The following is a 26,764-nucleotide window of genomic DNA, read 5'->3' on the forward strand; positions in this document are numbered from 1 at the left end:
TAGTCAAATTACAGTCTAGCAACTACGAACTGGATTCTAATCAACATTAGTGGGAGCACTGCTCAGTGGAGGTCTACTCGGGATTGGGGGTGGGGGTGGAAGAGCAAAAATAATAATAATACTAAAAAAAATCACCAAAAATGCCTATTTTTTTGTAATACATTCTCTCTATGGGAATGATGCTGGAATACTGTAGAGGTAGAGTCTACTGAAGTTGTGCTATCAAACTGTTTTCACTACACTTCAGCATAACTTTCTCTTTTTGGTGCTACTGAGGAGAACCAATGTAGTCTAGTGCAGTGATTCTTAACCTTGGGTTACGCAGGTGTTTTTGAACTGCAATTCCCAGAAACCCCGGCCAGCACAGCTGATGGTGAAAGCTTCTGGGAGCTGCAGTCCAAAAACACCTGAGTAACCCAAGGCTAAGAACCAATGTAGTCTAGTGCTTAGAATGCTGGGCTATGTCTCGAGAGAGATCACTTCAAAACCCTACATAGGCATGAAGTTCACTGGGTGATCTTGAGCCAGTTATTCTCACTTGGCTTAAACTATTCCAATTATTCTTGAGGGGAAAAAGTAATGAAATATCCTATGTTAGTTGGCCAGATAGAAGAAAGGTAAGATAAAAATTGAAAATAAGATATATATATTGCCTTGTCTCTAGTAAATATTTGCACATGAATTCTACTACTACTGTGTTTCTATTATATATAGTGGGGTCTCAACTTACGAACGGCCCGAGTTACGAACTTTTCGACTTGCGGACCACTTTGAGAGGAAAATATTTCCTCGACCTGCGAACTTTACTTCGATCTACGGAAGGGAGAAAAAAACGCGGGGAGAGTGCGAAATTTGAACTTTCAGTTAACTGTTGGCTAACTGAAAGTTCAAACTGACTTTTCCTCCCCTCCTGTTGATTCGGAGGCTGGGCGAGGGATCTTGGGAAGAGGGGACGGGACGGCGGGGAAAAGAGTGCATTGGCTGGCACAGTCCCTGCCCCGGATCTGAGCTCCCTGGGAGGAGGAGGAGGAGGGTAGGTCAGGTCCGTCGTGGCTGCTTCCCCTCCCTCCATCGCTGCATTTTTCCTTCCATGCCCACCCGGAGCATGGCCATGCCTTGCCTCACTTTCCTTCCCTCCCCTGCCGTCTCCTCTCTCCCCCTCACCTGCACCTGGGGAAGGATTCTGGCCGCCGCTGCTGCCGGGAGCTGAGCCGTGCGATCACAGCCATGCCCGGACTCCCGGGAGGAGGAGCAAAGTCCCCTGGGAGGAGGAGGGTAGGTCAGGCCCGTCATGGCTGCTCTTCCCCTCCATGCCCACCCTGAGCATGGCCATGCCTTGCCTCACTTTCCTCCCCTCCCCTGAGGAGAGCGGACCTGCCATCTGCTCTCTCCCCCTCACCTGCTCCTGTGGCAGCAGTGGGGCAGAGGCCCTCCCCAGGCTGGCTCTCCTCCCTCTACTCCCATGCGCTTCGCTTCTCTGGCTCCTGCCTGACCTCCTCAGAGGCAACAATCCCACCGGGTCGCAGCCATAGTTTCCCCCCGGGCAAGGATTCTGGCCGCCACCACCACCACCAAGTGCTGGACTGACCATGCTGAGGCAAGAGACCAGCTCAAAGGTAGAGGTTCTCCTTAGGCATTTTTGTGCTGGAGGAATGGTTGCTGGATTCTGTGCCTTGCTGTGGGGGGGGGGGTTAAGGTTCCCTCCCTCCTTTGCTGCCCCTTTTCCCCCAAAAGGTGCTCGGCTTGGCTTGCTTGAAAAGGTGCTTTTCAAGCTGTTCTGTTGTCTGAAAGGTGCTTGGTTTAAAAGGTGTTCCCTCCCTCCTTTGCTGCCCCTTTTTTCCCAAAAGGTGCTTGGCTTGGCTGAAAAGGTGCTTTTCAAGATGAAAAAAACATTCAAAAGTGCTTTGGAAATTGTTCCCTGCCTTCCCCCTCCTTTCCTGGACTTTTCTTGACCTAATAAAAAAGAAAAATATCCCCCTCTAGTGGTAGAATGCAGAATAGCAGCTTCCTATTATTTTCTATGGACGGAAAACAGCAGATACGGATTAAATGGTTTTCAATGCATTCCTATGGGGAATGCATATTTGACCTGCAAACTTTTTGACCTGCGGACTGCCTTCCAATACGGATTAATTCCGTAAGTCGAGACCCCACTGTTATACAGAAAGTTAATCAGTAGGTGTGTGCTCTTCCATGTTTTTGCACTCCAAATCCCAGAATTCTCCAAGAATTCCCCAGGCAGAATTTTGGGAATTACTCTCCACAAACACAGATCTACAAATGTCTAGATTTCGACTCTATATAGAAGTGTAGGTGATCACAGAACAAAGAAAGGCTAATGATGTGGATGATCACAGAATAATAGGAAGGCAATTGCAAAGAAGTCTGACAAACAGATGTCGGATCCAGTGGATCCAGCAGATCCCCCAGGCAACGCCTTGAGAACCCTTTTTATTAATACAGTAAGGATTACATTGTATGTTGTGAGAATTCAGATAGGATACTAGTATCCTAATCACCACTAGGATTGGCCGGAGAAAGTCTTTGAACTTCTGCTCTAACTCTAAGCAGAAAGGCAGAATGAGAGGTCACCCCGCCCGCTAGGAGCTGCTACTTCTCTGCCAGGAATGTTTGCTCTCACTGTAACAGATAACAACCAACGGCCTTGGGCAGGATTTTCCCACATAGAAGGCCTCTTTCAGTTATTTACCTGCAATGCTGACTTCATTTCCTGTCACTCACCCACTTCCCACTGTGGTGCTTCCTGGAAATTGTAATTCTTGAGCAGATGCCTTCTGTAGAGCCTAACGGGCATCAAGACTATTTCTCCCGATGATCTTTCCATCTCGTTAGTCACCCCTACCCTGCCATCTCATGAACAACCCAGTGGCTAGGTCTTCCTGGGTGCAGAGGATGCTGTGACTTGTACTCTTGCTGCCCATTAGGCAATACAGTGGGCACTGTGATTCCCAGTTATGTTTAAATGTATTGATTCAAAGGTTTGGTAAGTATGTAATGGGAGTTGGTGAGTGAGACGCATGGAATGTTGATATGAATAGTTATGATTGGCAGGAGGAACTAGAGGAGTGGCACGTTGGTGAGGTTTTTGAGCAATCTGGTGAAGAGATCAAAGAAAGGGTGATTTTGGAGTCTTGAGAGTGACATTTGGAGAGATGTCTGCATTTGGAGGTTTGACGGGGAGAGAGGTGACAGAGACACTGAAGAATTGGTCTGAACAGATTTGAAGCCTAGGAATAAGCAACGTTCTTTCAACATTGTTGTTTTAATAAAACCTTATTAATTCTATTCAAGCCTTAAGAGATAAATAAGTGGAGGGTGGTGTAAGAGCCTGAGTGAAGTGGTAAATACAACACACATCAGGGCAGCGAAAGAGGAAAGAGGTGGAAATTAAAGAAAACACATTTATTCCTGTGGCTATTTAAAGAAACCATTACATAAATAATCAAAGACAAAGGGATTTCTGACAGAGAAGGGGTATGACAGGCACTTCTGAAGAACTATGAGTCCCAGGAAGCACTGCAGCCGGAGGGGGTGAGTGAGAGAAAATTAAGTCAGCATCGAAAATAAATTTAAAATTTTTTAAAAGCCTTCTCAGGAGGAGGGAAGCAAAATGTAGATGTCTGCAGATTTATGTTTGTGGGCTACAGTTCCCAGCATTCTGCTTGGAGAATTACTGAAGAATTCTGAGGGTTGCATTCCAAAAACATGAAACAGCACACCCCTAATGAATCGTTTTATGCAAGGCATTTTCATTTTGATATTTTAACTCCATGTACATATTCTTCATCAACAAAGGGTAGCAAAAACACTGCCATTTTTTAAGTTCAATGCTTATAGCTACATGATTCCATCCACCCCCACTTATCAAGTCACAACATATAGCCAGGACTGAGCAACATGCAATACTCACCATCATATTTGGCAATCTCATCATCTGTATCATCTTTCTTAGCCTTGGAAAGAGCCCACCTAATAAACAAACAATTTTTTCTAATGAAGAATTGCATGGCAAGCAGACATTTAACAAAGACTTTGAATATGTCTTGTGACAAACATCTTGTAACAATTTAACTGAACATTATCAGACTTTAGTCTTATTAAATATTGGGATAAGAACATATAACTTAATGGGTGATGTCCAAGAATGTACATTTATGCCACATAAGCCCGATTATGTCATCAGCTGTGGACCTATTTTGTTAGTAAAAGGTTTCTTATCCCTTCCCTTACGGTTCATAGGCCTCCTTGGAATCTCTTTGGTTCTGGGAAAGGTCAGATGTCCAAAAATCACTACAGCAGCAGCAGGACCAACACAAACGATTTTCAGACTTCCCTGCAACCTGCTCTCCCCAAAGAGTTCCCCAGGACTAAAATGAATCTAAGGAAGCCTTGGAAGGTGTAGAGAGTGGGATAGGAAACATTTTTTTAACAAATATGGCTATGGGAGATGATGTCATTAGACTTACATGGCGTTAACTTAATGTGACTGGACTTCAGTCACTGCTTTGTTGCTAATAAGCTACAGTGGGGTCTTGACTTAAGAACGGTTTGAGTTAAGAACATTTTGACTTAAGAACCACTCTCATAGGAAAATATTGACTTAAGTACTTAGATTTGAGTTAAGAACTGAAAAAAAACCACGTGGGAGGCAGGGAAAGTGCAAAATGTGAACTTTCAGTTAACTGTTGGCCAGTGAAAAGGGTGCCTGTCTGCTTCCTCACTCCTCCCAGCGTTTAGAGAGTGGATTGGGAGACAGTCTTCGGACTGCCTGGTACTGTACTGCCTGGACTGTATTTTCCCTGCCTTCCCTGAACCTTTCTTGACCTAAGAAAAAAAAGAAACAAAATATCCCCCTCTAGTGGTCGAAGGCGGAATAGCAGCTTCCCATTAGTTTCTATGGACGGAAAAGAGCAGATACGGATCAAATGGTTTTCAATGCATTCCTATGGGAAATGCAGATTTGACCTGAGAACTTTTTGACTTGAGAACCGCCTTCCAATACGGATTAAGTTCTCAAGTCAAAACCCCACTGTACTGGTTCTGCAAATTCTCTCCATCAAACAAGCAAGAAGTGCCCATCTCAGTGTCCAGGCGTTCAGCTTTGGCAGAAGAGCTTGGCTTTCTCTGATAACCGCTGACCTATCTCGCAGGGTCATTGAGGGAAGGAGAGTAATGGCCCTAGACCATGGAATCAATCAAAGCAAATAAGTGAGTAACATTTCAGGCAAGGTGTAAGACTTTTTTTTAAAAGCAAAGCCTTTGTCTATGCCACAGGTGAGAAAAACATAGCCGTTCATATCATGGAATGGATTTCCTATTATTCCATATCACCTGCTATGCTGATTAGGGATTATGGAAGCTATAACTGATCATAGAGAGTTCATGTCTGAACTAGGCTGACTTCCTTATTTCTCAACACCTGCTGGTGTGTTATTCCTCTTTGATGAAAATTAACTTGGAGGATCACCACATGAGCCGGCTGAACACCATACATAGAGGCAGAAAAAAAAGTTTATAAGCAGACTAATGGATAAAACTTTTCCTTTGGAAATCTACTTGTGCCTCTTTCACTTACCCTTCCAAAGTTCCCTTATCGAAGTTTTCAGCGAAATAAACTTCTCCCGTTGGGACTGGGGCCTTATATGTAACCTGATGGGAAAAAGATGAACTAACAAACTAAACTGAACATTTCCCGAACACTGTTTAAAATGAATTTATATCACATTGACGTTTTCATTCTTGATTTGTACATTAGAACTCCAAATGTCCTTAATTCCAGGTTAAAAGGTCATCACTTCCAGGGTGGATTTGATTTAAATTAAGTTGATTTCAATCATGATTTTTAGATTTAAAGACTCATTCTTGTAGTTATAATCTTTAATATTTGCAACCAAATGAAAAATTTATATTTAGAATAATAACTTGCCAGATTAGTAAAACAGTAATATCAGAACAGATTTTAGTTTAATAGGTTAATCACTCAAATTTAGATAACTACTTAAATTGTTTTATTTAACTAAAACAGTATCTTTATATACCATACATATTCTTGTACTTAAACATCCATGTGTTCATTGTTTGTACATAGATTTGCAGAATAATGTGATTAAGTTTTTTCCTGAACTTTGTTCATTTTATACTGGAATTACTGTGAAAAGTGCATACTATCTCAGCATGGATTAATTTGGAATAAATTAATTAGTTTGCAAAGAAAAGTTGTATGAATATACAGCTTTACGCTATATAACTAAGTTCTATTTCATGCTGAACAACCTTTGAACTATAATGTATCTTAAATAGAAAACTATCTTTAGATTTTCCTCCCAAAGCATTTTGTTAAGATAAATTTGATTTAATTTTTTTAAAATCAGATTAAATTTTAAAAATCCATTTTTAATTCTAATATCACTGATTTTAATCTACCCTGTCACTTACACATTTCACTTCCTGATACATGTTCCAAAGTGGGTTGGTAATGCACTACTATGTCAGCAACCCACAGTACTGTATATATTGTTCTTCTTTTTGCCTTAAAAGGAAGTAATTCAGTAGTCCAAAAGGAGAATGAGAGCTGAAAGAACAATCTGAACTGGAGATGACGATATTCATGTTCGTAAACAAATATGAATATCCCTGTCCTAACTGGGCCTAGTGAGGGCCTGGCCCATCCACTCATATGTCCGGTGGTTGCAAAGTTCCTACTCTTCCTGCCAATGGCACCAGGAGCTCTGCTGTCTCCCCACAGAGCTGCTGGCACCACTGGTGGAAAGAGTGGGGCATTTGTGGTGCTGGAACGCGTGAGTGGATGAGCTGGTCCCAGGGGGCGAAACCTCATTAGGTCCAGCTGGGAAGGGGATATTCATATTTGTTTATGAATATGAATATCCCCATTTCTAATCAGCACACATCTACATGTTTCTAGGTTGACTTTCAAACAATGGTTTGTTGGCCATATATACAGTACACAAAACAGGTGTTATAATTCCAAACAATATTGGCTTCAAACAAAGCACAAACAAACTTACTATCCCAGTTCCTCTGTGCAAAATGCTCCATGCTGCAAATACCCAGAGAAGTTACTTTGAGTAGTACAGCAATTAAAGCAAGGATTGAAATTACCACTGTCTACATAAAGACTCAAACCAAATGAAATAAATGCTGGCCCCCATGGTTCTCAGCTACTGGACCAGTTAAAATCAGAATAAATTATGGTTTAAAAAAGTAACAGATTCAACTCAATCTCTGTAAAAGGAGTACTCGTAAAATACTGCACGTGACTTTTTTACAGATCGGCTGAAGAATGAAGTATTCAAGCAAACCTTTGGGAGTGGAGGTGGAGTGGTGGCTTCATGCTTCAATTCCTCTATGTCTTCAACCCCATCTTCAATGTCATCTTCAACATCTATTATATCATCATCATCATCATCCACATCATGTGCCAAGACCAGAGAGATCCCAGCTAACAGCAGTGCTGCACACAGCAACCACTTTTGTTTCATGGCCTATGAACAAGAATGAGAGACAATCTGACATTGCCAGCAAAATCAAAGAATAATCCCCACAATTCGACACATCCACACATTACAGCAGACCCCAAGACAGATTTTTGTTCAAAGTAAATCACAGCTATGATGTATAGAGATGAGGGCATGTGTATATGAATACGAATATCCCCATACAGGTGGAAATAATGATGGTTCACTTACAATTTCACCGCTGCTACCAGCTCTGCAGAGGCTTCCTATCACGCCACTGTCTGCAATCGATTACCCACTCCTGGCAGGAGGTGGGATGACAAACCTCCCTGCTAAGTCGCAGAGTGGCTATCCATTGAGAAGAATGGCACGATAGGAAGTCTATGCAGAGCCGGCAGCAGCAGAGAAATTGTGAGTGGACTATCTGGCCCCATGGAGCCGGACCCGCACTATTTCCACCTGTGCGGGGGGATATTCGTATTCATATACGAATACCCCCATCTCCAATTATGTGCGCAAGCAATACTGTGGTGATTAAGCACACTAAGCCGACAGACCTGTGCCACAAGCTGTTTTAAACATGTAATCACTGCAATGTATAAGATGTACACACTTTACATTAGTACTTTAATCATGCAACTGATGGTACTGAATTCCTTCCTATCCTTTCAATTCAAAACTTGAATAGAAAACAAAACACATAGTAATTGTAGGGAAAAACGCACATCTAATGCTATCACTACAAGTAAGTTTGAATTAGCAACAAGAATACTGCATTAGGGACAAGCAAATTGATTTCTCCATGTTTCACAGCCAATACTATTTTCAGTTTTCATGGACCCATCCTATACTACAACACACACAAACTCAGAAGAAATGCAGTAGCTCTAGTGATGAGATAAAATGTAGCACAGGCAGTTAGGGACTACAGTGCACCCTCAACTTACAGAATTAATCCGTATTAGAACTGTGATCACAGGTCAAAAATTCCGTAGGTCGAGGGTCCATTTCCCATAGGAATGCATTGAAAACCCATTAATCCGTAACTGGCTGAAGAAAAAAAATCCCGGGCTTCCAAAGCTGCCCCCGCTGCCCTCTGTCCCCACTGTCCTCTGCCTCCTATCCCACCCGGGGACAGGAGACAAGGGTCCAGTGGGTCCAGCTTTCTAAGCCCAGAAAGCCGGCAGCGGGCGCGGAGTGGCTTTTGGGCGAATCGGCTTTCGGCTCTTAGAAAGCTTTGGGCTTTCAGAGCGTAGAAAGCTGGCCCCACTGCGCTCTTGCCTCCTGTCCTTGGTGCCTAGAGGGCATTGGGGACATGAGGCAAGAAGCCAATGGGTCCAGCTTTCTAAGCTTCCAAGGCCGACAGCGGGCACAGAGTGGCTTTCGGCCTTCCCCGCCTCTCCCTGCTTGCAGCTTTGGAAACCGGAAAGCCGCCCTGCGCCCACTGTCAGCCATGGAGCCTTAGAAAGCTGGACCCACTGGCTTTTTACCTCATGTCCCCAGTGCCTTCAGCTTTCCCCACCTCCCCCAGGGAGGAAGCCGAAAAGCCAAAAGCCACCCTTCGCCCTCTGTCAGCTTTGGGCTTTCTGGGCTTAGACCTGCAGCCTATGGACCGGAAGGGGGAGGCGGAGAAAGCACCAAATTTGAATTTGGCGCTTTCCCCGCCTCTGCCTTCTGGTCCGTAGGTCGATTCTCCGGCTGCAAGTCAAAATGAAACTTTGCGGCCAGAGAAGTCCGTAGGTCGAAAAGTTCATAAGTGGAGCCGAACGTAAGTCGAGACTCCACTGTATAATACAAGGACTGAATAATATCAATCACATTCTGTGGAAAACTTAACCATCACTGAAATCTATGCTCCAACTACAGATGCCGAAGAAGATGAAATCAAAAGGATTTATGCAAGCGTACAGGAAGAAATTGATCACATACCACAACAAGACATGCTTATAATCACAGGTGACTGGAACACAAAAAGTAGGAAACAAAGCAGAGCCAAATGTTGTTGGAAATTTTGGCCTAAGGAAAAGAAATGAAGGAGAACGACCTAGAGTTCTGTGAAGCCAACAGTCTGTTTATTGTAAATATATGTTTCAAACAACCAAATCAACAGCTTTATATGGAGACAACACCGGATGGTCAATACAGAAATCAAGCAGACTACATAACTGGAAGCAGGAGATGGCAAAGCTATTTTCTCTCTGCCAAAACAAGACAAGCAACAGACTGTGGTACTGATCATGTTAATAAAAGAACGGTACTGCGAAAGTATAATTTAAAAAGCACTCCTGATTAATTAAAAGTCCACATAATGAACAGGTTTGAATTACTAAACTCAACTGTCTATGAACCAGAAGAACTATGAATTGAAAACAGAGAATATCAGGGGAAAACGCAAAAATACCATTTATGTAGTAAAAAGAAAAGACAAATTTAGAGAGATGAAATACTTAAAACACATGGAATACCAATAGAACTACAGTGGTGCCTCGTTTAACGAGTGCCCCGGTTAATGATGAATTCGCATAGTAGTAGGCATCCTTCAGTCTCGAAAGACTATGGTATCGTGCTCTGTATGGAGGACTTGGAACAGCGTCTAGTGTGGCTGAGGAGGCCAATTCGAGGCACGGTTGTCGATCTGCTTGTCGGGTTTCACCCTAAACCCCACGCACCCCGTGAGGTTAACAGACCGTGGCGAGGTAGCACCTTACTGGCTGGGGGCTGCCCAGCTTAAGGCGGGCGGTATCTACCTAGTGAGGTGCAATGACCTCTCCCACCGTCAGAAGTAGCCCCTGGCGTCCTGCTCTACGCCAATTGAGCAGAGACTTATAACCGGTAACTGCTAGTTCCCGTGTTGTTTCGACGCTGTATGCGAAGCTGGAGTGTCCTCTCCAGAGCACGAAGCCTGGGTAAAATAGTATGGAGGATAGGCTGTTACCCAAGCAGCAAATCCCCCCTCTCCACATCGCTGAAATGGTCCAGTGGAAAGGCAAGAGCCAATACAACTGGTTCCAGCAACGTCGCAGGAGTTGGCAGAATGAAAGAAAATGCCTCCGGGACTCCGGCTCCGGATTTTGCCTCGAGGTTATCTCCTGAAGCCCTTTCCATAAGTGGATATAGCCACAAGGCAGTGGAGGTTTAAATTCGGAGTGGTCCTTCTCCTAGATGGGCTGCCTTCCAGGGCTGACGAGCCCCACCTACCCGGCCTGATCTCTAATAGTGACAATTCCTTCCACACTGGGAATTCGCATAGCGATGGCAAAAAAGCAATCTCTTTTGCCATCGCTTTGCGATGTTGCCTATGGGGAAAAATCGCTTTGCGATGTTTTCCCCATAGGCCCCATTTTCCCCCAGCTGAGTGGCGGGAGCCTCCAAAGGACCGCTCCCGCTGCTCAGCTGGGGGAAAATGCCGGTGGTAGCCTCGGAAGGACCCTTCCGAAGGGTCGTTCCAAGGCCACCGCCAGGATTCCCCTTCGGAGGGGGCATTTTCTCCTAGCTGAGCGGGAGCCCCGCTGCTCAGCTGGGGGAAAATGCCGGCGGTAGCCTCGGAAGGACGCTTCCGAAGGGTCCTTCCGAGGCCACCACCGGGATTCCCCTTCGGATGCCTGAAAGGCATCCGGACCCTCGCCGCCGCCGCCGTTTGTATCCGCCCCACGGACGGCTACCCCCGCCATGGTCGGACTCTCAGGAGTCCGACCATGGATGGGGTAGCCGGCCGCAACGCGGATCCAAGCCGCGGCGGCAGGGGTCCGGATGCCTATCAGGCATCCGGGGCTAGGATCCGCCCCCCCCGGCCGGTTCCCCTTCCATGGTCGGACTCTCGGGAGTCCGGCCATGAATGGGGTAACCGGCCGGGAGGCGGATCCAAGCCCTACCGGCACCGCTGCCGCTTGGAACCGCCCCCCGGCCGGTTCCCCTTGCATGGTCGGATCCGACTGTGCAAGGGGAACCGGCCGGGGGCCGGATCCAAGCGACGGCGACAGCAGTAGGAGCTTGGATTCTCCCCCCGGCCGGTTACCCCATCCATGGCTGGACTCCAGAGAGTCCGACCATGGAAGGGAAAGCCGGCCGGGGGGAGAATCCAAGCAGCGGCGGCGGCGGTAGGAGCTTGGATCCGGCTGGGGGCCGGATCTAAGCTCCTACCGCCGCCGCTTGGATCCGGCCCCCGGCCGGTTCCCCTTGCATGGTCTGATCCGACCATGCAAGGGGAACCGGCCGGGGGCCGGATCCAAGCGGCGGCGGCGGAGGTAGGAGCTTAGATCCGGCCCCCAGCCGGTTCCCCTTGCATGGTCGGATCAGACCATGCAAGGGGAACCGGCCGGGGGCCGGATCCAAGCGGCGGCGGTGGCGGTAGGAGCTTAGATCCGGCCCCCAGCCGGTTCCCCTTGCATGGTCGGATCAGACCATGCAAGGGGAACCGGCCGGGGGCCGGATCCAAGCGGCGGCGGCAGCGGTAGGAGCTTGGATTCTCCCCCCGGCCCGTTACCCCATCCATACCTGGACTCCTAGTCCGACCATGGAAGGGAAAGCCGGCCGGGGGGAGAATCCAAGCAGCGGCGGCGGCAGTAGGAGCTTGGATCCGGCCCCCGGCCGGTTCCCCTTGCATGGTCGGATCAGACCATGCAAGGGGAACCGGCCGGGGGCTGGATCCAAGCGACGGCGGGGGCAGGGGGGTTCCGAATGGCTTCCAGTGCTTCACCTGGAAGCCATTCGGACACCTCCTACCCTGTCCCCGCCGCCGCTGAGAGCCTTCCGAGCTCTCAAAGGGCTTTCTCCAATGTGTGGCGGGGAAGCCCTTTGAGAGCTCGGAAGGCAAATGTCGGCGGTGGCTTTGGGATCCATCCAAAGCCACCGCCGACTGCCGATATTTTCCCCCAGCTGAGCGGCGGGGCTTTGAAGCTCCCGCCACTCAGCTGGGGGAAAATGCCAAAGGCCCCATTTTTGGTCAGCTGGTCGGCGGTTCTAAAATGGCCGACCGGCTGTGCTGCCTCGCTTTAGAGGCACCGAAAATGGCCGCCCCTATGGAGGAACATCGCTGAACGGTGAGTTTATCCTCCATAGGAACACATTAAACAAAGTTTAATGGCTTTTTTTATTCCGTTCAGCGATGTTTTCGCATAGCGACGATTAATCCGGAACGGATTAACGTCGCTATGCGAGGCACCACTGTATTTCAAGCAACAGAGACCAAGTATGTTAAAATTTTAAAAAGAATGTGCCAACAAATATGGAAAACAGAAAAATGGCCCACAGACTGGAAATGCTCCATATACATTCTAATCCCCAAGAAAAGAGATGCCAAGGAGTGTACTAACTATAGAACCACTGCTTTAATTTCCCATACAAGCAAAGTGATGCTCAAGGCTTTTACCTTATACAGGGGGTGCTGATAAGTATTGAGCCTTTCCCAGAAAAAATTGAGCTAGGAAGCTGTAACTGTCACACTATTCTACATATTTCCCCAGGAAGTCAATGCACTTGCAACATCTACTTCTTATGTCCCTGCAAATAAAATTCTTCCGACTGCTGGTGTAACCACTCATTTGCAGCATCAGTTGCCTCCAGAACACTCCCAAATCGTTGTCCCTTTATGTGTTTTCTGAGTTTGGGGAACAGGTAATAGTCAGAAGGAGCCAGGTCAGGAGAATAGGGTGGATGGGGCATCACTTGGAAGCTTAAGGGGTCAGTTTTGCCACTGTTTCACCTGCAGTGTATGATGAGGCTTTGTCATGCAACAGGATGACATCTTTGGAGAGCTTTACTCAACGTTTTTCCTTGATGGTTTGCCTCAACTTTGTCAATAAAGCACAGTAATATTTTGCATTGATGGCTGAACCCTGTTGGAGGTAGTCCACCAGCAGAACCACCTTTCTTATCCCTAAAAAATGTTGCCATTTGCTTCTGCACTGACCTTTGCACTTGGAACATCTTTGGCCTGGCGGAACCATGTGCCTCCATTCCTTAGACTGTTCCTTTGTCTCAGGATTATAACAGTAGATCCATGTCTCCTCACCAGTTACCAATTTGCCCAGGAAATCTGATTCATTTCTTGCAAAATGTTCCAAAACAGCCACCTGTGACTCCACACGTTTCCTCTTTTGTTCGGTTGTCAAAAGTTTGGGGATCCACTTTGCTGCCAGCTTTCTCATTTCCAAGTCATTGTGGATAATGGCACCAACTCTCTCAAGTGATATTATCAGATATATAGAAATACTTTTGGCTGATATTCGGCGGTCCTCCATGATCATGTCATGGATGGCTTTCACATTTGCAGGCACAGAGACAAACAGGCCTTCCACTGGGTTTCTCACTTTGAACACCAAAATGGCCAGTTTTAAAATTGACAACCCAACATTTAACTGTTGCATATGAAGGGCCAGTGTCACCCATAGTTTGTGACATTTCATCATGGATCTGCTTTGCACCTTTCTCTTCGAGAAACAGGAAATTGTTTATGGTCCTATACTCTTCCACACTGAACTTTTCTGGAGTTGCTGCTATGTTCACTTTGGACCAGAAAATGAAAGTTAAAAACATAGTTGATTTTTGCACCGTTGAATATAGACAAATTGGCTGATACAACCTGCAATTTATAGCTTCCTAGCTCAATTTTTTCTCAATACTTATCAGAACCCCCTCATAATGAACAAGAAATGCCTGATGTTCAACCTAGATTCTAAAACGGAAGAAGCACTTGAGATCATATTGCAAATGCCCACTTGCTACAGTGGGCCCTCAACTTACGAATGTCCCTACTTACAAAAATTTTGAGGTACAAAAAGCTCTGGCTGCAAAATTTTGGTTCGACTTGCGGCCGGAGCGTCGACCTACAAAAGGCAGGGGGAAAGGGCGGGAGAATCAAAGCCACCCCCAGCTTTGAAAGCCCGGCAAGCTGAAAGCCACTCCCCACTGCCAGCTTTCGGCTTGCCAGGCTTCCAAACCCCCTCTGCTGCCCTCTTGTCTCCCATCCCCGTTGCCTCTGCCTCCTGTCTCACAACAGGGACAGGAGACAAGAAGACAGCGGAGGGGGTTTGGAAGCTCGGCAAGGCAAAAGCCGGCAACGGGCGTGGAGCTGATTTCGGCTTGCTGGGCTTTTAAAGCTGCACCCGCTGCCCTCTGTCTCCTGTCCCTGGTACTCTAGGCCTCCTGTCCCCACGTGGAGACAGGAAGCAAAAGGTAGCGGGTGCAGCTTTGGAAGCCCGGGATTTTTTTTTCTTTGGCCGGTTACGAATTAATGGGTTTTCAATGCATTCCTATGGGAAATGGACCCCCAACCTATGGACTTTTCAACCTGCGGCAACCGTTCCAGTACGGATTAATTCCGTAAGTCGAGGGTCCACTGTATTAAGAGTGCACCAAAGAATGTCAGAAGATCACTTATGCTCTATAGCAGTGGTTCCCAACCTTGGGTAACCCAAGTGTTCTTGGACTGCAACTCCCAGAAAGCCTAGCCAGCACAGCTGGTGCTGAAGGCTTCCAAGAACTTACTCAAGGTTGTGAACCACTGCTCTATAGACTACAGCAAAGCCTTTGACTGTGTAGATAATGAGAAACTATAGGTTGCTCTGAAAGAAATGGGTGTGCATCAGCACGTGATTGTTCTAATGCGTAATCTGGACTGTGGACAAAAAGCTACCATTAGGACTTAATATGGAGAGACAGAATGATTTCCTATAGGAAAGGTGCTGGATAAGCGTGCGTTTCATCTCTTTATCAGTTCAATTTGTACACATAACATATAATACAGAAAGCCACACTAGATTCTGATGGAGGAGTGGAAATTGGTGAAAGAAATATTAATAATCTAGGATGCAGATGACACCATTTTACTGGAAGAAAGCAGCAATGCTGATGACTGTAATGACTGTAAGGTGAAATGACTATAAGGGAAAGTTAAAACGAGGAAGTATCAAAGCAGAAATGCAGTTGAACATGAAGGCACCAAAAATCATGACTACAGAAGAATTATATTGGTGCCTCACTTAACAAGCGCAACATTTAACGACGAATCCGCATAGCGACCCGTTTTTTGGGGTCGCTAATGCAATCGCATTGCGATGTTTAGATAGGCTAAACATCGCATTGCAATCATTTCTGCACCCGGCGGCCATTTTGGGAGCAGCTGATCAGCAGTTCCAAAATGGCCGCCGGGTGCAGAAAATGGCCGCCCGCACCATTTTCGCGGCCTGCCCTCGTTTACCGAGGGTGCGAAAATGGCGGCGCTATGGAGAAACTTCGCAGAACTGTGAGTTTAAGAGCCAAAGGAACGCATTAAACTAAGTTTAATGCGTTTCTATGGCGTTTTCCGTTCCGTATAGCGGTGTTTCCCCATAGCGACGGTTAATCCAGAACGGATTAACCTCGCTATGCGGGGCACCACTGTACACAACTTTAATGTTGACAATTGTTTCCTACTTTCTTTGTTTCTTTGTTTCCTACTTTTTGTGTTCCAGTCACCTGTGATTACAGTGGGGTCTTGACTTAAGAACGGCTCGAGTTAAGAACATTTTGACTTAAGAACCTCTCACAGGAAAATATTGACTTGACTTAAGTACTTAGATTTGAGTTAAGAACTGAAAAAAAACCACGTGGGACGCAGGGAAAGTGCAAAATTTGAACTTTCAGTTAACTGTTGGCCAATGAAAGGGGTGCCTGTCTGCTTCCTCACTCCTCCCAGCGTTTAGAGAGTGGATTGGGAGACAGTCTTCGGACTGCCTGGTACTGTACTGCCTGGACTGTATTTTCCCTGCCTTCCCTGAACCTTTCTTGACCTAAGAAAAAAAGAAACAAAATATCCCCCTCTAGTGGTCGAAGGCGGAATAGCAGCTTCCCATTACTTTCTTTTTTTCTTTTTTTGACTTATATACCGCCCCATAGCGCTACAAGCACTCTCCGGGCGGTTTACAATTTAATTATACAGGCTACACATTGCCCCCCCAGCAAGCTGGGCACTCATTTTACCGATCTCGGAAGGATGGAAAGCTGAGTCAACCTTGAGCCGGCTACCTCGGATCAAATGGTTTTCAATGCATTCCTATGGGAAATGCAGATCTGACTTGAGAACTTGTTGACTTGAGAACCGCCTTCCAATACGGATTAAGTTCTCAAGTCAAGACCCCACTGTACTGTATAAGCATGTCTTGTTGTGGTATGTGATCAATTTCTTCCTGTACGCTTGCATAAATCCTTCTGATTTCATCTTGTTCGGCATCTGTAGTTGGAGCATAGATTTCAGTGATGGTTAAGTTTTCCACAGAATGTGATTGATATTATTCAGTCCTTTTATTATACAGTGGAGTCTCGACTTACGTTCGGCTCCACTTACGAACTTTTCGACCCACAGACTTCTCTGGCCGCAAACTTTCACTTCGACTTGTGGCCGGAGAATCGACCTACAGACCAGAAGGGAGAGGTGGGGAAAGCGCCAAATTCAAATTAGGCGCTTTCCCCGCCTCCCCCTTCTGATCCGTAGGCTGCAGGTCTAAGCCCCGAAAGCCCAAAGCTGACAGCAGACGAAAGGCGGCTTTCAGCTTCCAAAGGTGCAAGCAAGGACAGGCGGGGAAAGTCAAAAGCCACTCTGCACCCGCTGTCAGGTTTGAGCTTTCAGGGCTTAGAAAGCTGGACCCACTAGTCTTTTGCCTCATGTCCCCAGTGCCCTCTTCCTCCTGCCCCTGGGGGGGATGGGAGGCAGAGGACAGTGGGGACAGAAGGCAGGGGGCAGCCCTGTTTTTTTTTTTCTTCTGCCAGTTACGGATTAATGGGTTTTCAATGCATTCCTTTGGGAAATGGACCCTCGACCTACGGAATTTTTGACCTGCAGCCACAGTTCCAATACGAATTAATTCCCTAAGTCGAAGGTCCACTGTAATTTGAAATGTGGAGCTGGAGGAAAGCTGGGCTGCTAGAAAGATGAACTAGTGGGTCCAAGAGCAACTATTTCAAAAATGACTCAGGCTGTAGTACTTTGGGCACATCATGAGAAGGCAGCATTCTCTGGAAAGACAATAATGCTGTGGAAGGTTGAAGGCAGCAGGAAAAGAGAAAGACGAAAGAAGAGATGGATTACAGGTGTACTTCGTGGGGGGTCACAGAAGAGAACTTTCTCTGTTATTTCCATCAGACTCTGGAATTCCCTCCCACAGGAGGCCAGGTTGGCCCATAAGTGCATATAAGTACATGGAGGAGGAAGAAGAGGGGAATTGTTCATGTACAGAATGGAATTAATATTTCAGAAAAGCGTTAATAAAGAAAATATGGGATAAAACAATTTACTAGGTGTGCATGCAAGAATTAGGGAAACAAAACTAATGCTTGCTCTACACAAAATATCTGCACTATGAAGTAGCTTTGCATCAAGTTAGATTAGACACCTGGCTAATCTAGAGAAGGCATGATGTCAGCAAGGAAGCTCTGAATGCTTTGGTGAAAAAAGACCAAAGTCCATCTCTTTCCAGATGTGGGCAAACAGGTGTAGATCAGCTTCTGGATTAACTGCTAAATTCTGTGTGTTTGAAGATTTGGATTATAATCCACAAAATCTCACTGTAACAAATCTGATAATCTTTAAATGTCATAGCTCTTTTATTTTATCTAGATATTTTAAATTAAAGGAAACAGATATCTGGGGGTGGTTGTGAATATTTCCAGACTGTAGTAGAAACTACACCAACCACGTATAAGAGAGAGAGAGAGATTTAAAAGCCTGGGGGAAACTGTTGGTTTACACACCATCTTTAGTTGAGCCTTAAGGGAGAGGGGGAACTCCAAGAATAGTACAGTGAAGACTTCACTGTGCTCTGTGGCTGTGGAATATTAGTCGATTATGAAGTGGTGCAGTTGGAATGGAATATTCTGGAAGACAGCATGTCTCGCTAGGATCTTGCACAGGAGATCACTCCACAAATGCAGCGTTTTGTAGCAGATCTCACTTCTTTCCACCACCACCTGAACACTAAATTAAGGACATTACATTACAAAAGAATTTGTTGGTCACCTGTTGAGCAAATAAATTTGGATTCATAAAATATGTTTTTATAAAATAGACCTTTATATATCAATTGTTCAAATAGCCAAGATAATCAGCAAGAGTGTCTTAGATGGGCAAATAAACAAAATCTAACAATATTTACATATTAAAAGCTAGTTAGATAGGTCATTGAGATGGGTACTTAGCTGTGGATTCAGAGGTGAGGAGTTCAATTCCCCACTGTGCCTTCTGGGAGAAGAGTCCACTTATATGGCCATGGGCAAGTTCCAAAGTACCTTTAAAAGAAGGTACAGGACTAGTAAACCATTTCTGGATCAACTGAGAATCAACCTGACAGTGCATACCTGGACCATCTCATAAAGAGAGGTACAGTTTCGGGATAGCTTGAACCCAAGCCACTTAGGGCTCTATAGATTAAAAACAGCACTTTGAATTGTGCCCAGAAATGGACTGAAAGCCACTGGAGCTGCTGTAACAGGTTATGTGATCCCTGTAACCAATTTTTAATTGCATTCTGACCAAATTGACATAAGTCATAGCCCTATGCCAGTGGTGTCGAACTGTGGCCCTCCAGATGTTCTTGGCCTTCAACTCCCAGAAATCCTGGCCAGCAGAGGTGGTGGTGAAGGCTTCTGGGAGTTGAAGTCCAAGAACATCTGGAGGGCCACAGTTTGACACCACTGCCCTATGCCATACCATAATAATTATCACCTCCAAGATCTATAAAACTTCCATAATATATTTCATTTTTATTCTACTCAGATGTCATCTGAAATGAGCTGAAAATGTCCAGAATGAAATTCTGGTTTGTCACTCCTGACAAAATGGACACCTTACCAACAATGTCACAGGCCTCTCCCTTTGTGTTATACTTCAACTTCATTATCAAGTAGGCACTATTAACATAGCCTTCACAAACTTTGCTATACTTTTTACACTGAGCAGAAGAAATCAAGCTGGAAGAGTTAATAGATGCAGTCTCTTTTCCAAACTATATTATTAAATCCTATGCTTAAATGTCTAGAATCGCTGCAACCTTTTTCTAAGTACATTACACAGAGGAACAGGCTGAAAATCTGTTTAAAAATAAACATCATATGGTAGTGAAGCTGATGATAAAATTTCCTTTCAGAAGCTGAAGTATCTGGGATATGGTAGCAGCTCCATGCCATAATGTACGTAACTCTAAATCTGTAAATAACTATCCAGCTCATTGTCTACCACAAATAAGTGACCAGGGTAAAACAGTTCTGGACACAATTTTTCTTAGGTCTGTCAAATGTTCCCATCTTCTCTTTCCCCCAAAATGAGAACATTCATATCCTTTTAGAACCCAGATTGTATTTTTAGGTGGCATGGAGGGCTACCATAATACAGCTCTCAAGGGAATTCTGTTTCATGAAGGCTGCTGTCCCACTCTTTGTTCTTGTTTCCCGATTTAGACCGAATGGCTCTAATCTTGGAGACAGAGAGCAGCTGCCATTAGACCTGCATCATGGAACATTAGCACAGCACCACTGACAGCTGGGCCTTCACTATCTTCTAGAAAGGCATGTACTGTAAGAAGTGAAAAGGAGGAACAGTATGCATGGTGGAAGGAGGCTGGCAAGTGATGAAATTAAGTGACAGAGTCCTCCTTGAAACTTGACTTTTAAGGACACTTTGTCAAGTACATTTGCTATTATTTTATTTTGCATTTACATGCAATGGAACTATATCATACTGTTTCTTTTATATACTAACAAGTTACTGTACACAAGGTTTTACTAGCTCTCTCTTAATGATGAATTAGAGCCCATTCTTCTTAGCATCAAGACCATCAGGTCCCTCAGCAGTACCACTATATCTCCAACCTATCTTTGATGGTTCAACTGGGGTCAGTTTTCCAGCTAGTTAAGTGATAAACTCACAACACAGAGCACAGCAACTATACTACTCAATGCCATTCCCACATCCCCCCAAAAATGGTGTTTTTGTACACAGAGCATATCATATGGAAAGCCAGACTAGATTCAGATGAAGGAGGAGTAAAAATTTATGTAAGAAAAAATGGTAATTTAAGATATTCAGATGACACTACTTACTGGCAGAAAGCAGCAATGGCCTGAAACTACTTTTAATGAAAATGAAATACTGTACTGTAAGAAAGTACCAATGCAGGACAATAGTTGAACCTGCAGATAGCCAGCTCAGGGTTGACTCAACCTTCCAAGGTCAGGTCAGTAAAACGACTACCCAGCTTTTTTTTTGGGGGGGGGGGGGGAGAGCGCAAAGTGTTGTTTTTGTAATTATGTTGTAAACTGCACAGAAAATAATTCAGCACTCTGGGGAGGTACTATAAAGAAGTCAAAAGAACAAAGCAGGACTGAAGTTTAATATTAAGAGAACAAAAATCATGACTACAAAAGAACTACACAACTTCCATGCTGACAGTGAAAAAACTGAAATAGAGATTGTGTATACCTTGGTTCAATCATTAATACAAATGGAGACTGCAGCCATGAAATCAGAAGATGACTGAGACTTGGAAGGACAGCAATTAAAGAATTAGAAAAGGTCCTCAATTGTAAGAATGTGACACTGGTAGCCAAGGCCAAGATGCTCCACACTCTTGTATTTCCAGTCACCATGTATGAGTGTGAAAGCTGGACAGTAAATAAGATGACAGCAAAAAATTAATAATTTGAAATGTGGTGCTGGAGGAGAGAAGACAGAATTATCTGGAGAAGACTTGAGTTTTTACAAGCTGTTAAGGACAGGACGTTTGAGATTGTTCATTCATAGGGTCATTGTAAGTAGGAGACAATAATTAACATCTCTCCAAATTACAATACTTTTTTCATCCCTACTAAGTGATGCTGAGTAGAAACTCAATCTTTTAAGATCTTTTCTTTAGCCTTGTTGAGACTTGGTTTAAATAAGCATTTAAGAGTGTGCTAGCCTGTCCCCTCCATCATCACTCCCTTCACAGGCAGAGCAAGAAGCACTGTTCTGAATCCATACATAGACACTCTCCTTCAAACCATGGCTCTCCACATACTGAGAGTGAAAGGTGAGCATACAAGAGTCCTGTATTCCCTTCTTCATCCAGTTACTTACACTGGACAACATAACACTTAATTAGGGATTATGTGGCTAGATTGCCAATTAATTTAAACATCTAATTTCCACTCCTTCAGACAAGTGCCTTCTGTTTCTTATATAAGATTGATTTTAAAACTTTACAAATCATATAGTAGTCCAGTCCTCAATTCACTTACTAGCCGCATTAAATGCAGTGCAATTATTTCCAAAAAAGCATGTCTAAAAGTGTGCTACAAGACACATTTCATATATACTAGCTTCCCGTCATGTCAATCAAAACCAACAAGTCAAGAAAACAGAGATTTTTGTTATTCCATAAAAACAAGGAGTCATGTGGCCCTTTAAACATGAACCAATTTATTACAGAATAAATGTTTTATGTTAACTGCATACCAAAACAAATTGGAAACATATAGTTAATAAATTTCTTCTCAAAATAGAAAAACTATGCCTTGGAATCATAAATGAGTGATATTTCATTAAAGCTTCATCTGCTGTGAGGAACAGAGGCTTCTTTCACAGTTCAGCTGCAGTATGAAAGCCTTCCCTCAGCATTATGCAGAACCACACCTCTTTAAAAAAATAACATTGTATGTCACTACAAACGTTTCCTATTTGAGCAGTATGTTATTTGATCCTTCTTGCTGCAAAGAAATGTTTCCACTTCAGGTCACACAAAGGAAAATTTAACATAATTAACCAAGGGGAATATAGAATTCTACTTAGTTATACAGTTGGAATGTATATTTCTGTGATGTACCGCTTTCAAGTAGACTCATAGGTGGTTCCTCATTCGTGTTAATGCTATGTTTGAAACTCAAGCCTGGGAAAGGTTTGGAAGAGGAAACTGGTATTTCATATACATTTCACTTCATTCTGTCTCTTAATGTCTGATGAAGTGGATGTGTCCACAAAAGCTTACATTAAAATATAAAGCCTGGGAAGTTTTATGACACTACTGGTACCCTCATTTTGCAGCCCACTTTTCTCCTCACAGGCACATTTCAGTAATTCCTTCAGCTCACCAAACGTAGCTTCTTCTTTTTGAATAGCCCTATTCTAAAAGCAGTTTCAGCTAATATAATCTTTCCTTAAAATCCCAATTAAGTACAATCTTAAAATGCATTCCATGTTTCGTTGTTTTATTTCGGACATTTCCCTCAACTATTTTTCAAAGTTTTATCTCCAAATTACCTGCATCAAATTAGACTTGCACTAAAACAACCTCACAACCCATCCTTCTAGAACTACTCAATTCAAAACATACATGCAGCAAAATTGTAACCATTAGCTACATGAGAATCTGCTACTCATAAATCCAAATGCCATGCTGCATTACAGATATACTCTATAGTCTGTGTCAAATTAATTTCCATCCTCATTGAGATGAGGAGACCAAGAGTATACACCTTACACAAAGTTACGCATGTTTTTAAGCTCATGGGGCAGGAAGGCTGGTTATATATAAGGCTAGACTTCTTATTCTAGCATTGCCTGGCCCTCCTTTCAACTCAAGGCAACTTTCCTATTTAGTAAAAATCATTTATACTGTTACGGTGTTTTCCCCAAAATAAGACAGGGTCTTATATGAATTTTTGCTCCAAAAACACATTAGGGTTTATTTTCAGGAGATTTTTTTTTCATGAACAACAATCTACATTTGTTCAAATGTCATCTTCTTCTGGTTGCTGCACAATGGTGGAGGGCAGGGTGTCACTTAACTGAGGCTTATTTTTGGGTTAAAGCTTATGTTACCAGCATCCTGAAAAATCATACTAGGGCTTATTTTCAGGCTAGGGCTTATTTTCGGGGAAACAGGGTATTTCCCTTCCATCCTTACTCCCTCCCTCCCCCCCTCAAGCGCAACCACAGAAGGCATCCCCTCCCGCCCTCCCAAGGCCAAGAAATGAACACCCCCCCCGTCCCAAAAAAGCGAAGTGATTAGTCATGCCGTGCATGTGCAGCTGGCCAGCAGATCTGCGACGATACCACCTCAGTGCGCGTGCCTGCACAGGGAGGGAGGGAGGCCTCCCTGTGCAGGCACTTTAACTACCACCCAGGGCGAAACCCCAACGGTGCCTTGATCCCACAGGGCGCCCCGCCAGGGGAACTCACTGCCACGCTACGGCTAGCAAGGAAGAAGATCCAAGCCCTCTCTCTCCCATCTCAGTGCCGACCAAAGGCCCCCGAGGCCTGCTCCATCTGTATTGCCAGCGCCATCGTTCTTTTCCTCTTCCTCCCGTCCCTCCCGTCATCATCCCACCCACCTACCCCTCTCCATCGCGACCCTGGGCTCAACTCTCAAGCAGTTATCTTCCCCCCCCCATCAAACCGGACTGCCTGCCCACCCACCACTTTCCCCGAGTCAAGAAACCCCCCCCTTGGCTATTCGCCTCCGCCAGCGTCCCAGGGTGCCCCGCGCGCGAAAGGAGGGCCACTCCCCCTGGCCTTCCCCCCCCCAGAAGCTTCTCTGAGGCTCCCCCCATTCAGAAGGGAAAAAACGGGGCGCAGAAGTTAAGACTCACCTCACTCGACACCCCACCCGCCTCAGGACTCCGGGCAGCCCCAGCGCTTCTTGTCACGTGCTCCCTCCGACAGCTCCACCAGCCGCCTCGACCCTTCCTTCGATCGCTGGCCCGCCACAAGCTCCACCTCCAACGTTCCGATGCTTCCTACCCATTGCCTCAGGCGGGCGCTGACTGCCCGCCCCTACGCTCACTCCTGGATCGCATTGGCTTCGGAGCTCGTCACTTACCGCCACGTTCAATTTAAGCCTCCGCCCTCCGGCACTGCCCTTCGTGGAGCGCTTCCATTGGCTGGCGGTTCAAGGAGGAAGTTCTTTCAGATTGGCCGGCAAGTCCGAGAAGGCGGTGTTTGAATGGAGAGGCGTCCGATTCATTCTTAAAGCAACATTAGGCTCCCGCAAGAGGCGGTTGCGTGGTGGTTATGGCCGGAGAAGCCGGCAGGTCGTAGGGGCCTTACCGGTTTTTATGCTGAACACACTAATCAGCTTCTGGACATGTTCTTCCATTAATATTTTACCACATTTATCCATAGTCAATGACACGAAGAGACTATTTGTATAATAAAGTGGAAAGTACGGGGTGGACGAGCACAGCACTGGGGCTGATAAGGGACTTCGTGGGCTGTCATCTTGAAAACACACGGAGAACAGGGATTCTTGAGTGGAAGTCACCTAATAGGATAAAACCCTATTAGGATAAAAATAAAGTGGAGTTGGCAAAACCAAAGTTAACCTGGAAAGGGCTTTTTCCCACCGTTGTCTGCGAGTGTGTAAAAGAATGGACAACTTCAACCCGATGTTAACTGTCCCAAATGCTCTTGATGTTATTGGGCGAAAATGTTCTAATATATTTATTAATTGTGCAGTGGTGTTTCTGACCCAAAGAAAGGTACTGAAAGCTTGTGCTGAATTAAACCTTTTAACCCAGAGGTCGACACCTTGTGACCTTCCATCTGCTCTTGAACTGCAAGTGCCTTTGCAGTTAGTTCTGCTGCTTAGGCCTGGGAGGAGATCCAAACGTTGTCCACTCTTACTTTAGGGTGCAATCCTAAGGAATCAAGAAAGATGAGCCTAAGGATGTTTGCAGCCGTTTCGGACTACAGTACCTTCAGCTTAGCCTATCGTCATACCATCACAGTTCCTGTCTTTGTAGGCTGGAGGAGGTTTGGCTCTGGCACAACTTGGCTCTGCCCTTGTTGAGTTTTCTCCAGGCAGATCCTAAGTACCCAGAAGGGTAGTTCTGTAGTAAATCCCTGAGAATCAGCCCGCAAAGTGGTTCTGCCTGCACAAGGATGTAAGAGGATTCTGTCTGTTCCCAACCCATAGGGGAACATAGGGGACATTCCTTTGTATAACCAAAAAAAAAAAAAAGAGAGAGAGGGTGGTTTTTCTAATTTTTTTTAATTTATTTTTATTATTCACGCTGAAACTGACTGAGACTGCTATCTCTTTGAAAACGGCTGCCGTGGAAGACATTCTGTCAGTTTTGCAGCAACAGGCTATCTAGCTAGAGATTTCATGAGCATATTGTTCTTGGAGCACTTCTGAAACATTGTCAGACCAAGAAAAACTTAGATAAGTGGAGCCTAGGAGATAAATTAAGAAGTGGAGGAAAGTACTTACATGGATAGGGAGATGAGTTTTCTTGCTATTAAGTTTCCTGGCAGGACTTAAATAAACTAAACTCTCCTTTAAATGTGTATCTATAAAACAGCAGGTGGGCTGGTTCCTCTGCCACCTCTTCCTTTTAACATGCTATTATCTGGTCTCTCTGTTTTTTTAAGATTTACTGTTAATAATAACATTAACGATTAATAAATGTTTCATTTCTATAAACATAGGAGAACAACAGCAGCAATATGTGGGCAGAAGTACAGATGCAGAATTGTCACTGAGCAAGAGTGCAGTGATGTTACTGTGCAGTATAGCAAATCAACATTCTACAAGGCAATTATAAAAATGGGGCATCCTAACAAGAATTATGATTTTAAATTGGACTTCTGACCAGAATCAAATTTAACACAGATGTAGCAGACAGTCTGCTTTCGCACTGTGTTAATTTTGGGACAGTTTGGGCAAAGTTTTTTTTTATTTATTTTATTTATTTATTTTATATCCCGCCTATCTAGTCCCTCAGGACCACTCTAGGTGGCTTACAACAGACATATAACAATATAAGTAAAACAATTTTTAATAAAGGGAAAAACATTAAACAAGATGGGGCAAACACTAGGAGAGGAGAAAAGGGAAAATCAGGAATTAGCTGAGGGGAAGGCCTGCCGAAACGTCAATGTTTTTAATTGATTTTTGAAAATACCCAGCGAGGGAGCCGTGCGAATATCAGGGGGAAGGTTGTTCCAGAGGCGAGGAGCCACCGCCAAGAAGGCCCGATTTCTTGTCTTTTCTTTCCGGGCCTCCCTCGGCGTTACACTCCTCAGCCTCACCTCCTGACTCGCGCGCATGACACGGGTAGAACTTGGTGGAAGTAGGTGTTCCGCCAGGTATCCAGGCCCTAAGCCGTTTAGGGCTTTATACGTAAGCATCAACACTTTGAAGTCGATGTGGAACTGGATGGGCAGCCAATGCAGCGCGGCCAGAGTGGGTGAGATATGTTGGTATTTTTTCACACCACTAAGGAGTCTAACCGCAGCATTCTGCATCACCTGTAATTTCCAC

The 26,764-nt window shown here is 44.9% G+C and overlaps 1 protein-coding gene across 9 annotated transcripts in view; it reads right to left on the reverse strand.

The window, feature by feature from the left end:
- Positions 1–24,250, reverse strand: part of CANX (calnexin) — a 41,300-nt gene extending 17,050 nt beyond the window's left edge. For 2 of the 9 annotated variants that reach the window (XM_078385657.1, XM_078385655.1), the window contains exons 1-5: positions 24,090–24,210; positions 18,222–18,755; positions 7,341–7,523; positions 5,597–5,670; positions 3,932–3,990 (exon numbers count right to left, since the gene is read on the reverse strand). In XM_078385657.1, the coding sequence (XP_078241783.1) occupies positions 3,932–3,990; positions 5,597–5,670; positions 7,341–7,523; positions 18,222–18,224 (319 nt within the window). In that variant the 5' untranslated portion in view covers positions 18,225–18,755; positions 24,090–24,210. Of the gene's footprint in view, positions 1–3,931; positions 3,991–5,596; positions 5,671–7,340; positions 7,524–18,221; positions 18,756–20,943; positions 21,126–23,679; positions 23,947–24,089 lie in introns of those variants that run through there. The other 7 variants (XM_072990077.2, XM_020782746.3, XM_078385658.1 and 4 more) reach the window with 6 other exon arrangements.
- Between the last annotated feature and the right edge of the window lie 2,514 nt (positions 24,251–26,764).

Source organism: Pogona vitticeps, chromosome 2 (assembly GCF_051106095.1).
Source record: "Pogona vitticeps strain Pit_001003342236 chromosome 2, PviZW2.1, whole genome shotgun sequence".
Lineage (NCBI taxonomy): Eukaryota > Metazoa > Chordata > Lepidosauria > Squamata > Agamidae > Pogona > Pogona vitticeps.